Source organism: Schistocerca nitens, chromosome 6 (assembly GCF_023898315.1).
Source record: "Schistocerca nitens isolate TAMUIC-IGC-003100 chromosome 6, iqSchNite1.1, whole genome shotgun sequence".
Taxonomy (NCBI): Eukaryota; Metazoa; Arthropoda; class Insecta; order Orthoptera; family Acrididae; genus Schistocerca; species Schistocerca nitens.
In genome coordinates this window covers 685,645,656-685,668,092 of record NC_064619.1, presented here as the reverse complement: position 1 = coordinate 685,668,092, position 22,437 = coordinate 685,645,656, and the positions used below count along the sequence as shown (strand labels likewise).

Sequence of the window (22,437 nt, the reverse complement as noted above, 5' to 3'; positions counted from 1 at the left end):
CAGAGCATTCACATAAAATTGGCGCCGGTGGCGACACCTACAACGTGCTGACATGAGGAAAGTTTCCAACCGATTTCTCATACACAAATAGCAGTTGACCGGCGTTGCCTGGTGAAACGTTGCTGTAATGCCTCGTACCATCACGTCTTCTCTGCCTGTTGAGTTCAGGGCTTTTATAAGTCGTTCAGTATGTGATGTTTGATATGAAATAGCGCAAAGTCGTAGGGGAATGAGCACTAAAGTGGCCACTGAAACGGCAACTGAATTTTCCCCAAACCACGGTTGTTGATAGAAGCTTGTGGCTTACATATTTTTAATCGACATTAGCGATCACAAAATGTATTTACACGTAAACCATAGGTAACAAGTAGGACGTATATGCATTTTTCTGAAGCCTTTCGTATTTTTCCCAGTATAGCGGCATAAAGCGACCATTGTGGACATAGACACCTCGAAACAAGCCAGCAATCCTATTTCGTGTGAATTACCGCCATTGGCTTGCTGTTCTTGCGTTGAACAGTCATCGGTTACATCCACATACATGTGATGATCACGATGAAACTGATTTATTTGCACTATTTTGAGAATTTAAAATTTTGTTTTCGTTGACCTTATTAACAGTTAGTCCACAAGCCATCGAGGTAGGCTTTCTAACAAGGGTGGGGCGTGCCTACTCGTCAGTACCGCTTTCGTCTACATTTATGGTATATTCATGGTTTGGTCGCAAATAAAACTGACTGAAGTGGGCCAAGCGTTTGGAAAAAAAATAGGTTTTATGACGCTGGTCGGGCGCGTCGTGAGGCGTTTATGTTGAAGCAGTCACGCGTATACTGCAGTGAAAAGAGCACGGCGCGGTAATTCGTGGGTCCTGAGTTCGAGCCACTTTGCGGAAACATTTCTTTCTTTATTTTCAGTTTTTACGTTACTTACAGTAACCAAAATAATGCTTAATCTATTGTATTTATTAATATTTTAATAGAAGTAAAGGCAGAGGAAAACCTCGGACTGCAAATACATTTCCAGAAAGGTAATGCACTGCATACGCGAGACCTTTGTATATAAAATTATATGCTTTATTAACCAGTAATTTTCTCGCCATGCTGTACACGTTGTAAAAGCCGCATTTTTACGTATTTTTTATGGTATTTGTAACAAAAACAAACTTGGTTAGCGTTCGCAAAAATTTCTGTATGACCGCACAATCTGGCAGCAAACCACGCGTAGCGCGTCGTTTCGCCAAATTTTGGCGGGGATGGCTGTTGATATACAACGAAATGAATTTTGATGCAGTCTTATCGGCATGAGATTTCTTTTCCTCTCTCCAAGAGATAAGAAGTCTTTAAGCTTTTTGATCAATATCTTGAGCTGATGACCAAAGCTGGACATTTGCAGGGTTGAACTAGCGGAGTGCATTTAGGGAGAAATCATTTTAATACCGCACGACGGTAATTCTCCACCATCTCGAAAAATGTCGTCGTGTAACTGTGGCTGTCCTGCAGACGAGTCAGTTAACACAAGGAATTTGTTTACCTGCACATACGGTTTCATCACATCAAATGCGATACTTTGAGCGTCATATCTGTTTATTCTAGAGCAGTAACGTAAAAACTGAAAATAAGAAGGAAAGAATTTCCACATAGTGATTCGAACCCACGACCCTCGCATTGCCACTCGGTACTGTTTTCTTCTGTCTCGTCCTACCCTAGCCAAAAGCTCTGTTTTTTTCTTCAAAACGCTTGGCCATCTGGAGCCATCACTTCTGTCACTTTCAACCCTGCATACACCATAAAAGGGTACGAAATCGGTGAAGAGGCGTAGGCGCGATCCCCATATAAAACTGGTAATATTAGATGCTTAATTCTTCTGTTTTCTGGACATATTTTCTAGGCATCTTGATGCTCTAGTATCTGAAACAGTACCATGGGGGTGCACCAGAACTTTTTCAATCGGATTTTTGTATTAGGCCAAATATAACAGAACAGAAACAATTTTATAGCATTAATTAATTAATACAAAATCATGGCAGTGGTGTAGAATAACAGATGACAACTTTGAATACGTAGAAATTATGCACTTTAACCGCAAAAGAATGGAAAATTGCAGGACTGTAAATTCTATGGAGTCTGCTAAAAATAAAACGGAAATAACTCCTCATATCTGCTAATAAGCGACCAAACCATGCTCAGTTATGCTTACCACACTTAGTTGAAATAATATGAGAGTCATTTCAAAAGTTCTGCTCGCTGTAAGACAGAATTGAAGAAAATAATTTATTTTAAAAAAAATACCTTTATCAGCCTTCAATATAATCTATATTTTTACTTATGACAGTTTCTCAATTTTTGGCAACTTCTGTTTTCCGGTTAGGGCACCTTCACTGCTCAGCTGCCTGATTATTCTGGTCACCTCACCGCAGGCTTCATCAGTTGTATCAAAACGTTTCCCACGGAGTTGTTCTTTCAATGTGAGGAACAAATCAAAGTATGATGGGCCCATATCAGGATTGTATGGTAGGTGGGGAGGTATTTCCCATCCATATTTGTCGACCGCTTCTCTCACTGGTTGGGCAGTATGCGGTCTTCCATTATCGTGCAAAATGAGATGCAAGCATTTCAAAGCTTCTTTGGCGAATTTTCGGGTGCAGAACATTTTGCAGAAGCAGTTTGTAGTATGTACCTGTTACCTGGGGCCCTCTGTTCGTAGTTATGACTCCAATCACGCCATACGCAAAGCTCATCGTCACTTACGCCTTTCATTGTTCGCGATGGTATTTTTTCGCGAGTGGAGAGTCGAAACTTTTTCATTGTGACGACTGAGACTTCAATTTTGGCTCAATGTCTCGTATCCAGGTTTCTTCAAGTACGACAATCCTTTTCATAAACTGTTCGCCTTGCGTGCGATAACGTTGAAGCAGTTCTTCTCCAGCCTGCTTCCCACTCCGCACTCAGATCGTGCGGAACCCATCTGGCAGCAATTTTTCTCACCTCTAACTTTTCAGTTACGATTCTGTAAACTCAAGTGACAGACATTCTGGTCTCATATACACTTCGTCTCATTTTTCTCTTCAATCCCTCTGAAATTGTTATTAATAACAACCTGAGAGGTGTAGTCTGTTGCCGTTGATGGCCTTGCAGCTCTTGACTTTTCCTCAGTTTTTATCTGATCTTCACGGAATCGAGCAGACCAACGTGATACTGCGCTGCGATCCACTACACTACACCCACACGCATCTTTCGAAGCGTCGTAAATTTCCGCTGTCGTGTTTCCACGTAGAGATACTATTTGATGTAGGAACGCTGGTCTACACGTATAATCCGGCCTGTGTTGTTTTCAGCTCCCATTTTGAAACTGAATTACTCACGACACAGCCACGCGATACGTAAACACAAATACGATAATTACGCCTAAACTCTTGCTCATAACTGACATGAATTTAAACGTGATTAAGCCACCGTAACGGTAGTGCATGTGCGTGGTGCAGGTATTTCCAAACGGCACTCGTAGAAGACAAACCAGATTGTAAAATTGTTGCCGGCCAGGGTGGCCGAGCCGTTCTACGCACTACAGTCTGCAGCCGCGCGACTGCTACGGTCACAGGTTCGAATCCTGCCTCGGGCATGGATGCGTGTGATGTCCTTAGGTTAGTTAGGTTTAAGTAGTTCTAAGTTCTAGGAGACTGATGACCTCACAAGTTAAGTCCCATAGTGCTCAGAGCCATTTGAACCATTTTGTAAAATTGTTGACTTTTCCTTGATGACTTTTGTCGTATTGCCCACTGGTATTTTGTCTTCAGATATTAGGCCAACGTTTGCTTGACTATTTTTCTAACGTTTCGCCAGCACAAGTGACTCCCGCTAGTCTTTCTCCCACGGGTGCCAGTTCTGCGGAGTATATTGGAGATCTTCTGTCAACTTTATAAGATAGGAAAACTGGCGACAGTAAAACTGTAAGAATAGTTCGTGAGTAATGTTTGGATAGTTCAGTCAGTAGAGCATTTGCACAGGAAACCCAAAGGTTCCAAGTTCAATTCCCAATCCGGCGCTGCCCGGGGTGGCCGAGCGGTTCTAGGCGCTACAGTCTGGAACCGCGCGACGGCTACGGTCGCAGGTTCGAATCCTGCCTCGGGCATGGATGTGTGTGACGTCCTTAGTTAGGTTTAAGTAGTTCTAAGTTCTAGGGGACTGATGACCTCAGCAGTTAAGTCTCATAGTGCTCAGAGCCATTAGAACCATTAGAACCCAATCCGGCAATCAGTTTTAAATTGCAAGTTTCTATTGTTTAGTTGGTGATATTTATAAAGCTCCTTGCCCCACTGAATCATGACTCTTATCAGCTCCTTTTGACTATTTCCTCTGTCCTAGTACAATAGCTGAAGTGCAGGGTAGGAAGAATCCTAGGGATGGATCCCTCAGACCTTCATCTAGTCTGCCTGGAAGACGCTAACGCCGCGCTGAGTGATCGCGCGGCTTGTGTCACGGATTTCGCGCCCCCTCCCGCAGGACATTCGAGTCCTCCCCCGGGCATGGGTGTGTGTGTTGTTCTTAGCATAAGTCAGTTAAAGTGAGTTTAAGTAGTTTGTAAGTCTAGCGACTGAGTTTGGTCCCTTAGAAATTCACACAAATTTGAAATCTCTATCAACGGTATTGTTTTCTGAGGTGTCGCTGCTCTCCTTGTATCTCTGCCTGTCGCCCCCTCCCCCCCCCCACCCCCCCGCCTCCCGACCCTGCCCCGTTGCACTGAATAACTACAGTACAGTTTGTACTCTCCCACAGTGTGTAATTATTGAAAAAGATTAACAGTTTGTAAACAACTTAATGTGAGAATGAAAATTTCATCAGATGCTAGAAAATAGTGTCATGATGTGTCACTTCACATCAGTGTGTAAGTGTGCTTGCCCGCGTAGCAATCGTGCTTACATTTTATGTCAGGTGGTTGATTCGCAACTGTTTCAGTTAGAATGAAGACAGGCTGTTACTAGTGCAAACAGCAGCGTTTGGCAGCAGCAGACATATTTGAGGAGCTGGGTGACTCACAGTGCACGTGCACCATCATCCTCTTGCTGACGGAGGGCGGGACGCCGTTGGCGGCGATGCAGAGGTAGGCGCCCATCTCGGAGCGGGTGACCTTGGTCAGCGTCAGCACCTCCCCCTCCACCGACTGCACTGCTGGCACATGGCAGAGTGGCAGAGTCAGCAGACACAGCACTGCTGCAGCAGGGGACAGAGGACGGCACGAGGACAGTTCAAGGCCAGCCACACCCCTCCACTCCACCCCACTCCACCTCACATCACCATCTCTGGGGTGATCTTGAACTGTCCTCATACTGCCCTTTATCCCATACTTGCTACTACAGTCACCACACTATTAGTTACACTTAGTGTACAAGTCTGCAAGAGTTTCTACAAGTCTAGGCAACTACACATCTTAGTATGTGTATGTGTCACCTACATTTGCTCATTGCTGGAATAGGCAAAGGTACATCACTCATTAAACTGAGGACTGCTTTGGACACCGCAGTGCTTCACTAGTCACTGTGGTATTAGGTGTGGCATGCACTTGCAATCCTCTGATCTCATAACTAATTTACACATTTATTTACAGTGGTAGGTTGGTTGTTTGGGGGAAGAGACCAAACAGCGAGGTTATCGGTCTCATAGGGTTAGGGAAGGATGGGGAAGGAAGTCGGCCGTGCCCTTTCAAAGGAACCATCCCGGCATTTGCCTGGAGCGATTTAGGGAAATCACGGAAAACCTACATCAGGATGGCCGGACGCGGGATTGAACCGTCGTCCTTCCGAATGCGAGTCCAGTGTGCTAACCACTGCGCCACCTCGCTCGGTTTTGCAGTGGTACACCAAGTTGACTGTTGATTAGGAACTGTGGTGCAAGTTATCATTCATCATCAGCAACAATGCCAGACTTCAGTTGTAACAGCAGAAGGCTAAATTTGGCTGAATTCCTGCTGTTTTATGGACCAAGTTATACGCTGTGAAATCATGAAGACTGACTGCATCCTTCACATTTACAAATCACTGAGAAAAGGGAATCAACCAAACAGTGACAGGAAAAGTTCTGTGACAGAGGGCTAGATTTGTTCCATGACATTTACTTTCTTTTTGCCTGTGGCCACAGTACAAGAACGACTGAGTGAGAATTTACACTCTTACAATACCTGTACTCTTCACCACAGTGTATGCACACTGTCAAAGAACTAAACTACATCTATTATGTATAAGAAAACGATCAAAATATTTACATGTCATGCACATATTGTAATAAAAATGTTCGCAGTAAACATCCTCAATTGCACGAAATTTATCACTCAGTTCCTAGATATATAGTTTACATTTATTCCATTCTAAATTAAGAGATTTATAGCTGCAGTGCATTTATAAATCAGTATATGATAGTATAAGAAAGGACAGAAGCACAGACACCTGAAAACCAGGAAAGATAATGCAATCAATCTGGGGCCTCAAACACCCACACATTTACACTTACGCTGTGAACGCCTATGTAACCACCCAGAACTGCTGATGGAAGTTTGTTGAAGAGGCACAAATCAGGGAACGAACATGATAACATCTGATATCAAGATCAGTGGTTAGTAAAGATTTGAAATAATGTCATGTGGAGAAGGCTACAGCTGAATTTTGAAATATGTAACTGACAGTGGCTGAAGTAAAATGACGATATAATATATGAACTGGCAATAGCAAAAATATTTTCTGAAACATAAAAATTTTAAAAATACTGATAGTCACATGGATAGGCAGAATTAAAATGATGAGATACTGAATAGCAATGAGAAAAAAATTATAGCACAACTTGACTATGTAAGAGATGATGATGGCATTGAAACAGAGGATGACACGCGTAAAGCTTAAATACTAAACACCTTTTACCAAAGCTGTTTCACAGATGAAGACCGCACTGCAGTTCCTTCTCTAAATCCTCGCACGAAATGGCTGACATCGAAATAAGTGTCCAAGGAATAGAAAAGCGACTGAAATCACTCAACAGAGGAAAGTACACTGGACCTGACGGGATATCAATTCGATTCTACACAGAGTACGCGAAAGAACTTGCCCCCTTCTAACAGCCATGTACCGCTAGAGGAATGGAAGGTTCCAAATGATTGGAAAAAAGCGCAGGTATTCCCAGTCTTCAAGAAGGGTCGTCGAGCAGATGCGCAAAACTATAGACCTATATCTCTGACATCGATCTGTTGTAGAATTTTAGAACATGTTTTTTGCTCGCGTATCATGTCATTTCTGGAAACCCAGAATGTATAGGAATCAACATGGATTCAGGAAACAGCGATCGTGTGAGACCCAACTCGCTTTATTTGTTCATGAGACCTAGAAAACATTAGATACAGGCTCCCAGGTAGATGCCGTTTTCCTTGACTTCCGGAAGGCGAAGATCCGCACTGTCGCCTGATAAACAAAAGTTAGAGCCTACGGAATATCAGACCAGCTGTGTTGCTGGATTGAAGAGTTTTTAGCAAACAGAACACAGCATGTTGTTCTCAAAGAAGAGACTTCTACAGACGTTAAAGTAACCTCTGGCGTGCCACAGGGGAGTGTTATGGGACCATTGCTTTTCACAATATATGTGAATGACCTAGTTGATAGTGTCGGAAGTTCCATGCGGCTTTTCGCGGATGATGCTGTAGTATACAGAGATGTTGCAGCATTAGAAAATTGCAGTGAAATGCAGGAAGATCTGCAGCGGATAGGCACTTGGTACAGGGAGTGGCAACTGTCCCTTAACATAGACAAATGTATTGCGAATACATAGAAAGAAGGATCCTTTATTGTATGATTATATGATAGTGGAACAAACACTGGTAGCAGTTACTTCTGTAAAATATCTGGGAGTATGCGTGCGGAACGATTTGAAGTGGAATGATCATATAAAATTAATTGTTGGTAAGGCGGGTGTCAGGTTGAGATTCATTGGGAGAGTACTTAGAAAATGTAGTCCATCAACAAAGGAGGTGGCTTACAAAACACTCGTTCGACCTATACTTGAGTATTGCTCATCAGTGTGGGATCCGTACCAGGTCGGGTTGACAGAGGAGATAGAGAAGATCCAAAGAAGAGCGGCGCGTTTCGTCACAGGGTTATTTGGTAAGCGTGATAGCGTTACGGAGATGTTTAGCAAACTCAAGTGGCAGACTGTACAAGAGAGGCGCTCTGCATCGCTGTGTAGCTTGCTGTCCAGGTTTGGAAAGGGTGCGTTTCTGGATGAGGTATCGAATATATTTCTTCCCCCTACTTATAGCTCCCGAGGAGATTACGAATGTAAAATTAGAGAGATTCGAGCGCGCACGGAGGCTTTCCGGCAGTCGTTCTTTCCGCGAACCGTACGCGACTGGAACAGGGAAGGGAGGTAATGACAGTGGCACGTAAAGTGCCCTTCGCCACACACCGTTGGGTGGCTTGGAGAGTATAAATGTAGATGTAGATGTAGATGTGACTAAAAGAAGGATCAGTTGATATGACACATTCTGGGTTATCAATGATTGGTAAAGGTGGTAACAGAGACAAGTGTGGGTGGTAAAAATTGTAGATGGAGATGAAGGGTTGAATACTACAATAAACTTCACATAGATCTAGCTTAAAGTAGTTGCGTATAGATGAAGACCCTTGCTCAAGATACACTAGCTTGGAGGGGTGTAGCATAGTTATCTTCTGAATGAAGATCTCATCCACTGCAACAATATCAATGAGACCATTTAAATTAATGTACTAAACATCTTCAGACGACAGTAGCTACACAGCAACCAGTGAGGCATACGGTGTTCATATTTGTCCAGTCTAACCTCAGCACTGAAATCGAAACTGTGTTAATAAGTTATGTATTTTTCAGCAGGGAATAGGTTGCGTCTTTTTGTAGGACCGAGCGAGGTGGCGCAGTGGTTAGACACTGGACTCGCATTCGGGAGGACGACGGTTCAATCCCGCGTCCGGCCAGCCTGATTTAGGTTTTCCGTGATTTCCCTAAATCGCTCCAGGCAAATGCCGGGATGGTTCCTTTCAAAGGGCACGGCCGACTTCCTTCCCCATCCTTCCCTAATCCGATGAGACCGATGACCTCGCTGTCTGGTCTCCTTCCCCAAACCAACCAACCAACCAACCTTTTTGTAGGTACTGATAGTTTGGAAGGTAGTCCCACCTTGAATAAGAACAGATGGTGCTTAATGATAAGTAGTGCACTGAGGATCGTAATGCACTTTGTTACAGGAAGAGATTGAAGTGAGCCAAGCTGGGTTTATTCTCAGGAGACAATATCATGTGTCACTCTTTCTGAGAGTGTATGGAAAACTTTCATTTAATCGTTCGGTAGGAAGCCGCTAAAATCATTGGACAATGATTCACAAGGACGTGAAGTTTTGGACAGGTGTGGTGTAAATAGTGTAAACTCTTTTCACTTCACCAACTTCTACTGTGGGCTTGATGCTAAATCTTGTCTGAATGGAGCCGTGGGAATGTTGGCGTCGTGCCTCTCACCGAGAATCCTCTAACAAGTGGCTTATGGGTTCCAGCCCGGTGACAGCCTCAGCTGTAGCGGAGCAGTGCTGGTGGGGCTCGTGCTTACCCCTGGTCTTGGAGGCCTGGCCCCCGCGCAGCACGATGTCGCCACCGTCCTCCCGCCTCCAGACCACCTTGGGCTTGGGGTAGCCGCGCGCCTTGCACACCAGCTTCGCCGAGCCTCCTTCGGGCACCATGAGGTCTCCGGACGTCTCCTCGTAGATGATGTCCGGCGGGATCACCACCTCCAGGAACGCCGTCTGCCAGGCACAACAACCAAACACATTCGCTAGCTGAAAATCTATATTATTGAATTTGTGTTCAAGAAATAAAGAACCATAAAGTGCATGTCAGTTGCCGTAGGCCATTTCAGTAGATACTTTCTGTATTTCATGGCATTTTATAATTTTTTAACAACATAAACCTTGAAACTTGCGCTATTATCGGCTTATCGACAGTTCAAATGAGTCCAGAATGAGATTTTCACTCTGCAGCGGAGTGTGCGCTGATATGAAACTTCCTGACAGATCAAAACTGTGTGCCGGACCGAGACTCGAACTTAGGACCTTTGCCTTTCGCGGGCAAGTGCTCTACCAACTGAGGTACCCAAGCACGACTCACGCCCCGTCCTCACAGCTTTACTTCTGCCAGTACCTCGCCTCCTACTTCCTGCAGGAGAGCTTCTGTAAAGTTTCGAAAGTAGGAGGCGAGGTACTGGCAGAAGTAAAGCTTTGAGGACGGGGAATGAGTCGTGCTTGGGTAGCTCAGTTGGTAGAGCACTTGCCCGCGAAAGGCAAAGGTCCCGAGTTCGAGTCTCGGTCCGGCACACAGTTTTGATCTGCCAGGAAGTTTCAGTTCAAATGAGTTTTACAAACGCCGATATTACGGTAGAAAAACACTCTGTCGTTTTCAAGGCACACATTCAACGAGGGATCTCTGTTGATGGTAATTTAAACCCTCGATGCGGAAATCAGAAGACAAAGCATGAAGAGAGATAACACACACTGGCACAATAACACAACACTGATGGTGAATGCTTTCGTTACTTGAGACGTTCCACAAGAGAAATGCTGATGCCACGCTGGAACGTGCCGTTTATAGACAGCGCGATACAATTAAAGGACCACGTTTTCGAATCCCCGTAATAGTCTCCCATTGCGAAATATAAGTTTGAAAGTAGGGTCAAAGGTACCTACAGGATTCCTCTGTACAGATGCAAAAGCGTGGTGTCCTGCGACTTCACCCTCGGGTTCAGAGACACTTCAAACAGTAACGTGTCAACACATGATAAAAGAAAATTCCAGACTAGAGAAGTCCATGTTACGTGTACGATATGTTAATGATGTCACACTGGCTCCAAATTTCACCACAATTCTTTCCAACACCACGGTGGACCTGTCACACGAAACGAAGGTCGTCACACCCCCACGTACCCACATTCAACCCCTTCTTTTGAATCCTCTCCGATAGTCGTCAGAATCGCGACACCCAACGATTAAATCACGCGAATTGCTTATGGGTGACCGAGGATAAAATTTCAAACACACCGCCGCTCGGAATCGATATGAAAAGGCATCAGGTGGCGGCGTGAAGACCGTCAATGAAACCACCCCTTTGCTTGGGCCGTTGCTTCCGACTAGTTTTGTGGTCAAAAACAACAGTTACATGGCGTCTCTAAGGACAGTGTGGGGCTGCATCGCAATTGAACGTGATCACTTTTCCTTGTGTACAGTTTGGAACCACTACGGACCGTCCAAAATCATTCCACGAAATGTGATCGTGATCCGAAGCAGCAAAAGGTCCTTATGATTTTTCAGCCCTTCTTTTTCGCGCCCTCCTCTGATGTGATCACAGAGGGGTTCTACATTGACACATGTGTGAGTCCTACGACAAAGGGTTCCTCTAAGACCCACAGCCTGGCAACACCCTCTGTGACAACTGTCCACTTTTATTGAGAATTTAAAAAAAAAACGTGATTGTACAGAGACTATCTATGAAGTATACCTGAAAGCCTGCAGTCAAGCAGCTGACATCGGAGGTGTGTCACATGGTTGCCTGCCTGCAGGGTTTCAGGATTACTTCGAAGGTTGTCTACGTAAAGGCATTTCTTTTCTTTTCTTTTTTTTTTTTTTTTTTTTTTTTAAATCTCGATAAATGGGCGTAGGTGCCGCAGAGGGTGTTGTCGAACTAGAGGTCTTTGCGATAGTATTTACACATGCCTCGATGTCTCATCCTCCATGATCACGCCAATGGAGGGCGTGAACAGAAGGGCTCAAAAGTATAACCACCTTTTGCTGCTTCGCATCACTTTCAAATTTGGTCAGATGGTTTTCAATGGCCCCTAGTGGTTCCTCCCTGCATATCAGAGCAAAAGTTCCAGTCACGGAATTCTCCAAGGGGCTGCCATCACGTTCAAAGGGTATTCAGCCCCACAATGTCCTTCGACAGGGGTTTAAACATCCGAGGTTGTCTGCAGCGTCAAAGGTTGTCAAGAACGTCGTACTGACAACTCTTATATCCCACCCTTAAATGTGTGGGAAGCAACACTCCTGGGAAACGGCTGGTTTCATTGATGCCCTTTACGCTGCCTCCTGACGCCCTTTCGTGTCGTTTCTAAGCTGCAGTGTGTCTGAAATCTTTCCCTCGGTCACCCATAAGAAAATTGCTTGATTTCAGCACGGGGTGTCGCCGTTCAGACCACCATCGCAGAGGAGTCAAAAGAAGGGGTGGCATGTGGGTAAGAGGGTCTGTGACGACCTTCTCGTCGAATGACACGTCCACGGTGGCTCTGGGCAGAAATTTGGAGCCAATGTGGCCTTATATGTCGTATGGACTACTGAGTTGTGGTCTTTATTTCACATTTGTCGACGTGGGTCGCGACGCTTTTGCGCTATTACAGAGGAAGGTTGTAGGCACCTTCGAATCCAGTTTCAAACTTGTACGTCGCAATGGGTGTCAATTACAGGGTATCGAAAACGCAATTCTTTAATTGTGTTGCTCACTGTAGAAACCAAACTGGCGCTGATTTTTATATACAGGCTGATAATTTTCAACATTCAGCTCAGCTTGGCGCAGTACTTTGTATGTTGATGCCTAGGGTCCGTATCATCTTAGAGCCTGAAACTCTGTCAGATGACTTAGCCTACGTTCATGTTATATTTCACCAGAAAGGTCACAGTGAGACGCAGATCAGACCCATGTTGCACTATCGTCCAACTGTGAATTGGGCAACTGATGAGAATAATGAGGTGGCACGTAAGGCTCGAGATTTTTGCCATACGCAGGTAGCATTTCCGACACTATTGGGCATATTCAGAAGAAACAACGGTTGAAGTATATTTTTCTATCATTGTCTAAGATGAGGGCCATTTTCGGGTCTGTCAAGAGCGATCTTGATTTGCGTGAGGCAGGTGACTGTCGAATACCCTCCAATTGTGGGATGTCGTAAATGAGTTAGACCATCAGGACCGAGAAGAACTACTGCATAGAGCATAAGCGTTGTATTTTCTGCAGTAAACGGTCAGCCAAAGGCGGCAGTCTGTGAAGAGTTCGATCCAGTCTATGAGGTTTACGTTGACTTTCTGCTCAGTCCCAAATCGAGAAAGTATCATAGTATATTTTTACGGCTGGGTCACTCATTCATTAGGAGACTGATGCAGGTGGATAGGGGTTAAAACTCGAATTGAAGAACAAATTAAACATTTACGATGAGATATAGTCTGATCATGAACAGATAGACACTTTGAAGGACTCTAAAGAACAGGGAAGTATGGGGGAAGTAACAAAGGAAATTCTGACAAATGTAAGGCTCAGCCTCCACGGAATGCTATGGGAAAAGCATGAGCGATGTCAACAGAGAGACTGATTGTTACCCATTTTGTTCAACACAGCGGAGTATGTGTTTAGACGGTGAAGAGCAATAAAAAAGAAAATAGGAATACCAAAGACGCACGTGGTAAACAAAAAAAGCAATAGGGTCCAAGTACACTGCCTAGTCTTTGCAGACGATGTGGCTACCGTGAATCGCAAGAAAACGCAAAGACACAATCCGACGACCTAAGCATGATACCCAGAGGCACTGAGGGTCGCCTGCAACAAGACAAAGACATTTAATATCACAGGGGATTAGAAAACACCTGATGGTAACGTACGTAACGCGGAAAAACTATGGTAACTGCGATAATATGTAACAGGAAGAAACAGAAGCAAAGAGGGACACATAGGGGGTATGAAGAAGACTAGGCTAGTCTTCTGTATGACGAAAGACTCGTACAATAAAAAGACTGTATGTACAGACCTAAAGATCACAGACCACAAGGCAATGGAAACGAATCCGATATATATGCAGCTGAGGTGATAACATTGGGAAGAAATTATGCAGAATATCTAGAGACGAAAACTCTGAGTAAAATACTACGAGGGAAAAGTTATGGAGTGTAAGGACTGTGTCAGGAGAAATCGGACTGAAAAGTACACACATGTGATCAGGGACGAACATGGATAGAATGACGATAAGAGTATGGAAAACAACAGGTGAGTCAAGACGAAAAACAGGAACCAAGAGGGTTGTTGACCAATGGAATGATTGGACGGAAATGTAGATCTGGATGGAAGGGGAGGAAAATTGGAGAAGCAAGTACACACCGACCAATATGCCAGCGTTCGACGACAGAGAATTATACAGAAAGAGGAGAGAGTCAACAGTGGAGTAGACAAGAAAAGAGGATACTGAAGATTTCGGAAGAACGGCAAGGAAGAAGAGAATGATGATGGGGTCCAGAGAGGAGAACAAAGTACAATCCATGAATGGGCTACCTGTGATCCTAAAGAGGCTGTGACTCAAGAAGAAGAATAATGATAATAATAAGAAGATAAACCACAAACATCAGCCGCGAGTAGCGTTCAGTGACGTTTTCGTAATACAGAGAAACACAAGGTTCATTAATTGAAGCTTTAATCACTGATTAAACGATTGTGGTATTTTTCGTCACATGAAGCTGTTAGCGTTCGCTAAGGTGCAAAGTAATCGCACATACTTGATGAAAACAGAGACATCTGCACGCGAGTGACGTAATTACTCTCAAAGTAATCACCAGGCAAACTGTAACTAGTTCAAAAAATGGTTCAAATGGCTCTGAGCACTATGGGACTTCACAGCTGAGGTCATCAGTCCCCTAGAACTTAGAACTACTTAAACCTAACTAACCTAAGGACATCACACACATTCATGCCCGAGGCAGGATTCGAACCTGCGACCATAGCAGCAGCGCGGCTCCGGACTGAAGTGCCTAGGACAGCTCGGCCACCGCGGCCGGCTGTAACTAGTTGCAAGGCAGCAAGTGCCACAAGCAAAGTGCGTCCTGAAAGCAAACCAGTATGTGCTGGAGCACTGTGCTCCGGAGTTTTGCCGGCCGAAGTGGCCGCGCGGTTCCGGCGCTGCAGTCTGGAACCGCGAGACCGCTACGGTCGCAGGTTCGAATCCTGCCTCGGGCATGGATGTGTGTGATGTCCTTAGGTTAGTTAGGTTTAACTAGTTCTAAGTTCTAGGGGACTAATGACCTCAGCAGTTGAGTCCCATAGTGCTCAGAGCCATTTTTTGAACCGGAGTTTTAGGCATCGGAGACACAGCTCGCTAGTGAACGTCAGATCCACAAAAAATAGGGCCGATGGCAACTAGCATGGGGGAGCTGTGACTCGGGAACAGACCGAGTGCTATACTGGATTTTGTCACAGTTCATCACTCTGTTCTAGGTCTTCCACGACGAAGGAGATTCCGTTCAAAATTTTGCAAAATTAAAAAAAAAATTGTTCCAGATTTCAGTTCTTGAGAAGTTTAGGAATCTTTTAACTACGTTGTCCTTGCTCCTGGAATCTTTACTAACGGGTTCACTTCCAACTGAAACTTAAAGATGTTTGAAAAAAATAATAACAGTACTAATACGAAATTAGTCGTTAGTAGGTAATTAGACTGATGACTTATGAATTATTAATTGTTTGTTAGAGATGTGGTGGCGGTGCTCATTTACGCGGCCTCGAACGTGGCGACCTTGAGAGGATCTTTGTGTTGCAGCGCCACATAAGCTTACAACAGCCAGGCAAATCTGCTATTCTAGAACAGTGCCTTGATATTTACTGATCATCCAATGGAGTACAACAACGTATATATTCCGATGATTACTTAAAGTTATTGGGATAGTGCTATTGAGGAGGCTGTTCAGAGTGAATTAGCAAGTGGCGTCATACACTGCCTAACAAAACAAGTGAAGCACCAGAAAAGAAGATCGAGTATCAATGTAACACTTACACATACATACCATCGACGGGTATCCAAAAGATTCGAAATGCAATTTTCTATGACAGGTAGGAAAGGCCACTAGAGTGCGTTAACGACTTTTGTGTTCAGCGGTTACAAGGACTTGTGAAGCATGCAAGGGGCGTTAGCAGCGTCAGAAGTTGAGTGATTACTGTGAGGGACACGGAGATGCCGTTTTCTCGTGAGAGCCAGCGTTATCGTCATCTGACGGAAATTGGAAATGGTCTCATTGTGGGTTTCCACTTGGGCAGTTGATCGAATCTTATAATTTCCAGATTTGTGAGACATTAAAAAAAAATAATGAGCCGGTGTTGAATTTCTTGGGGACTTGAGGGCAAGTTTACTCGTAGTCATGGTTCCAGACGACCACATCTGTGCAATATTCTGTGTCATTGCGCACCATTGGTAGGAGATAACCAGCAGTCAACATAGAGATACCATTCCATGTGTACGCCAGAACACAAACGGCCGTGTTTGGGGAGATATCATGCCGGAAAGCAAGGACTGTACCCCGGATCCCATCTAAGTGAGTGCGGTGGTAACCTGGGTAGAAACCGCATTTTTTTCAATATTCCTGGCGTCGTGATGTGGAAACCCACCAGGTGTGACTTCAGTTCACGGCTGAGAATGATTGATGGGACTGTGACGACAGGAAGGTAATTCACGAACTTCCTGCATCCTGGAGTGCTACATCTCATGGGACAGCATAGTGATGTCATTTTTCAGCAGTACAATGGCATTTGTCTCTATCGACTGACCATAAAAAGGGAGGATCGGCTTATTGTGCACCAAGAACATAGTCCATCACATATATGTCTCCATTTAAGACCAGGCAATTACTCTCTGCAACATTCAGTCTCATCCCGCACCTTTGGTTGGTGACTAACAGCAGCTGGACAGGCGAATTACCGTCCCATGCGTAGGTTGCCGCTGACTCCACAACACGAACGGCTGTGTTTCCTGAAAGCTCAACGGTAGGTCAAGGTCATCCTGCTTCTTGTCGTGTTACCTCTAATGTTAAAGAATCATGGTCCCATTCTTCGACAGGACATCGCTCCTCCACAAGTGGGACAGCGTCTGCGTTATGATGAGGTACTTGCATGGTGCGCAGTATCCCCAGATCTGTCCCTGATAGAAAATGTGTGGGACCAGCTCGAACATCAAATCCGTCCCAGTATGAAGCATATCAAGGACCAGTTGCAAAGTTACACAGCAGCTTGCCTCTGCCGCCGTTGAATAAGCATCTGCCAGCAGCAAGTCGTATACTCCTAGCTCACTTATTTGTTACATAGTTTCGTATAGGAGGTGTAATTTCGAGTTTTAGTTACTGTAATCGTAAATTCAGGCAGATTGCAGCGCAGTCGTTAGGCATTTGTACAAGTTAGTTCATACTTTCTTTGCATGTTTCCCTTGCGTTATCTAGGCACGGACTCGTGTTTGAGTAACTGTTGTTCAACATCGATTAGAATGGACAGGGACTGTGATTGCTGTGTTCGGATGAGGGCTGAGTTGGCATCCCATCGTTCAAAGCTGCAGGCGGCGCTGACTTCGATCGCGCAGCTTGAAGCTGTTGCCAATGGGGACCACTGTGGGGAGCCGGACTTGGGTATCACGGGGATGTCAACCTCGTCCCATCTGTCCCCAGATCGGTCTGCCGCTGTGGTTGCCCTGGTTGCTGCCCGCAGTGGGGCTGAGCCCTCGCCTGTGGTTGATTGGGAGGTCGTTCCAAGGCGTGGCAGGCAGCGAAAGACGTCCTCGGAGGCTATCAGAAAGCCTCCCCGGTGCGTCTGACAAACAGGTTTCAGGTACTGTCTCCAGCTGAGCCAGATGTAGCGGCCTGCCCTGTTTCAGAGGATGATTCTCAGCCGTCAAGGTCTGGGCAATCGCAGAGGGTGGGCTTATTGGTAGTTGGGAGCTCCAATGTTAGACGCGTAATGGGGCCCCTTAGGGATATGGCGGCTAAGGAGGGGAAGAAATCCAGTGTGCACTCCGTGTGCATTCCGGGTGGAGTCATTCCTGATGTGTAAAGGGTCCTTTCGGATGCCACGAAGAGCACAGGGTGCAGCCAGCTGCAGGTGGTGGCACATGTCGGCACTAATGACGTGTGTCGCTTTGGATCTGAGGAAATTCTCTCTGGATTCCATCGGCTATCTGATTTGGTGAAGGCTGCCGGTCTTGCTTACGAGATGAAGGCAGAGCTCACCATCTGCTGCATCGTTGACAGAACCGGCTGCGGACCTTTGGTGCAGAGCTGGGTGGAGGGTCTGAATCAGAGGCTCAGACGGTTTGGCGACCGTGTTGGCTGCAGATTCCTTGACTTGCACCATAGGGTGGTGTGGATTCGGGTTCCGCTGAATAGGTCAGGAGTTCACTACACTCAGCTGGCGGCTACACGGGTAGCGGAGGCTGTGTGGCGTGGACTGGGCAGTTTTTTAGGTTAGAAGACCTCGGGAAAGTACGGGGTGGGCTGCAATCTCAAAGGGTGCATGGCAAATACAGGACGTGCTTGGATCAAGGAACAGTCGGAATTGTAGTTGTAAATTGTTGTAGTTGTGCTGGGAAAGTCCCTGAGCTTCAAGCGCTAATAGAAAGCACGGAAGCTGAAATCGCTATAGGTTCAGAAAGCTGGCTAAAGCCTGAAATGAGTTCTGCAGAAATTTTTTTAGGCAGAATTGGTGGTGCAGTGTTTGTGTCTGTCAGTAGGGGTTTATCTTGTAGTGAAGTCGAAGTAGATACTCCATGCGAATTGGTATGGGTGGAGGTTATACTTAACAGCCGAACTAAGTTAATAATTGGCTCCTTCTACCGACCCCCAGACTCCGATGATATAGTTGCTGAACAACTCAGAGAAAATTTGAGTCTCGTAACAAATAAATACCCCACTCATACGGTTATAGTTGGTGGGGACTTCAACCTTCCCTCGATATGTTGGCAAAAATACTTGTTAAAAACCGGTGGTAGGCAGAAAACATCTTCCGAGATTGTCCTAAATGCTTTCTCCGAAAATTATTTCGAGCAGTTAGTCCAAGAACCCACGCGAATTGTAAATCGTTGCGAAAACACGCTTGACCTCTTAGCCACAAACAATCCAGAGCTAATAGAGAGCATCATGACTGATACAGGGATTAGTGATCATAAGGTCGTTGTAGCTAGGATCAATACCGTTTCTTCCAAATCCATCAGAAACAAACGCAAAATAATTTTATTTAAAAAAGCGGATAAAGTGTCACTAGAAGCCTTCCTAAGAGACAATCTCCATTCGTTCCGAACTATGCAAAGATATACTAGCAACAGCAACTGAGAGATTCATACCTCATAAATTGGTAAGAGATGGAACTGATTGGTACACAAAACAGGTCCGAACGCTGTTGCAGTGGCAACGGAAAAAGCATGCGAAGTTCAGAAGAACGCGAAATCCCGAAGATTGGCTAAAATTTACAGACGCGTGAAATTTGGCACAGACTTCAATGCGAGATGCCTTTAATAGGTTCCACAACGAAACATTGTCTCGAAATTTGGTAGAAAATCCGAAGAAATTCTGGTCGTATGTAAAGTACACAAGCGGCAATACGAAGTCAATACCTTCGCTGCGCAGTGCCGATGGTACTGTTACCGACGACTGTGCCGCTAAAGAGGAGTTATTGAAAGCAGTTTTCCGAAATTTCTTCACCAGGGAAGACGAATTGAATATTCCAGAATTTGAAACACGAACAGCTGCTAGCATGAGTTTCTTAGAAGTAGATACCTTAGGGGTTGCGAAGCAACTCAAATCGCTTGATACGGGCAAGTCTTCAGGTCCAGATTGTATACCGATTAGGTTCCTTTCAGATTACGCTGATACAATAGCTCCCTACTTAGCAATCGTATACAACCGCTCGCTCACCGATAGATCTGTACCTGCAGATTGGAAAATTGCGCAGGTCGCACCAGTGTTTAATAAGGGTAGTAGGAGTAATCCATCGAACTACAGACCTATATCATTGACGTCGGTTTGCAGTAGGGTTTTGGAGCATATACTGTATTCAAACATTATGAATCACCTCGAAGGGAACGATCTATTGATATGTAATCAGCATGGTTTCAGAAAACATCGTTCTTGTGCAACGCAGCTAGCTCTTTATTCGCACGAAGTAATGGCCGCTATCGATAGGGGATCTCAAGTTGATTCCGTATTTCTAGATTTCCTGGAAAGCTTTTGACACCATTCCTCACAAGCGACTTCTAATCAAGCTGCGGGCCTATGGGGTATCGTCTCAGTTGTGCGACTGGATTCGTGATTTCCTGTCAGGAAGGTCGCAGTTCGTAGTAATAGACGGCAAATCATCGAGTAAAACTGAAGTGATATCAGGTGTTCCCCAGGGAAGCGTCCTGGGACCTCTGCTGTTCCTGATCTATATAAATGACCTGGTTGACAATCTGAGCAGTTCTCTTAGGTTGTTCGCAGATGATGCTGTAATTTACCGTCTAGTAAGGTCATCCGAAGACCAGTATCAGTTGCAAAGCGATTTAGAAAAGATTGCTGTATGGTGTAGCAGGTGGCAGTTGACGCTAAATAACGAAAAGTGTGAGGTGATCCACATGAGTTCCAAAAGAAATCCATTGGAATTCGATTACTCGATAAATAGTACAATTCTCAAGGCTGTCAATTCAACTAAGTACTTGGGTGTTAAATTATTAACAACTTCAGTTGGAAAGACCACATAGATAATATTGTGGGGAAGGTGAGCCAAAGGTTGCGTTTCATTGGCAGGACACTTAGAAGATGCAACAAGTCCACTAAAGAGACAGCTTACACTACACTCGTTCGTCCTCTGTTAGAATATTGCTGCGCGGTGTGCGATCCTTACCAGGTGGGATTGACGGAGGACATCGAAAGGGTGCAAAAAAGGGCAGCTCGTTTTGTATTATCACGTAATAGGGGAGAGAGTGTGGCAGATATGGTACGCGAGTTGGGATGGAAGTCATTAAAACAAAGACATTTTTCGTCGCGGCGAGATCTATTTACGTAATTTCAGTCACCAACTTTCTCTTCCGAATGCCAAAGTATTTTGTTGAGGCCAGCCTACATAGGTAGGAATGATCATCAAAATAAAATAAGAGAAATCAGATCTCTAACAGAAAGGTTTAGGTGTTCGTTTTTCCCGTGCGCTGGAATGGTAGGGAGATAGAATGATAGAATGATTGTGGTTCGATGAACCCTCTGACAAGCACTTAAATGTGAATTGCAGAGTAAACATGTAGATGTAGACATTTTGACGCTGTTCCCAATCGAATCAGCGCTTGCATCCAAGCCAGTGGGGGCGGGCGCACGTCATCGTGGTAAGTGGGCTGATTCTGTTAAGTTTTTTCTAAACTTCAATCGATTTTGTAACCACTGCAATAACATCAAATATTCTCTTAACATGTTATACTTTATTTCCGTTCCTCCTTCCCTTCTGGTTGTTTCAGCGTTTCTGTCAGACACTGTAGAGGATTTTTCCTAAATTTTCCTTGGAATTATGTTCCTTTCCTGGTTAAACAACACAGAGACAGAGATGCAACTACACTATGTGATCAAAAGTATCCAGTCACATACTCATATTAGGTGCATTGTAATGCCACCTACTGCCAGGTACTCCATATCACCGACCTCAGTAGTCATCGTGAGTGAGCAGAATGGGGCGCTCTGCGGAACTCACAGGCTTCGAACGTGGTCAGGTGGTTGGGTGTCACTTGTGTCATACGTCTGTACGCGAGATTTTCACACTCCTAAGCATCCCTAGGTCCATTGTTTCCGGTATGATAGTGAAGTGGAAACGTGAAGGGACACGTACAGTGCAAAAGCGTACAGGCCGACCTCGTCTGTTGACTGACAGAGACCGCCGACAGTTGACTATACAGACCATCACACAGGAATTCCAAACTGCATCAAGATCCACTGCAAGTACTATGACAGTTAGGTGGGAGTTGAGAAAACCTGGATTTCACTGTGAAGCAGCTGCTCAGAAGAGACACATCACGCTGGCAAATGCCAAACGACGCCTCGCTTGGTGTAAGGAGCGTAAACATTGAACAATTGAACAGTGTAAAAACGTTGTGTGGAGTGTCGAATCACAGTAAACAATTGTAAGACGTCGTGGTCTCCTGACCTTCATTGCTTACATATTCTGCCCTCACAATCAATTTCCGCACATCAAGACACTTCATTCGAACCCAAACTCGATAAGATAAAGTCAATGTTGTATGAATTCAAATAAACGATATGCAAATAACTAGTAAATCGCAAATGCGCTCCGAGATTGAAATACTAGAGGCTGGCGTACACATACACACATTCAAGACACGACGGTCATAGGGGCTTGCTTTTAGTTTGGGAGTGGCAAACTGCATGCTGGGGGGCTGGTCCCTTCAGAGGACGACTCAACCTATCTATGTCGGCCAGTGACTGCCCACAGAGCAGACAGCATTTGCCCGAGTGAAAGGAAGAATGACCCCATGTTCGGCTTAAAAGCAAATTCCGCTACACTGTGTGGGAGCACCCAGCCTACGCATTATTTACAAATATAGCACGCAGTTTCAGAGGTTTTCACAGGGAGACAGCAAACGC

At 45.0% G+C, this 22,437-nt stretch overlaps 1 protein-coding gene across 1 annotated transcript in view; it reads right to left on the bottom strand.

Annotated features, from left to right (window-relative positions):
• The window catches only part of LOC126263567 (lachesin), a 576,851-nt gene that overhangs the window by 427,238 nt on the left and 127,176 nt on the right, over window positions 1–22,437 (bottom strand). The window contains exons 3-4 of the mRNA XM_049960659.1: window positions 9,606–9,798; window positions 5,034–5,162 (exon numbers count right to left, since the gene is read on the bottom strand). Of these exons, the coding sequence (XP_049816616.1) occupies window positions 5,034–5,162; window positions 9,606–9,798 (322 nt within the window). The remainder of the gene's footprint in view (window positions 1–5,033; window positions 5,163–9,605; window positions 9,799–22,437) is intronic.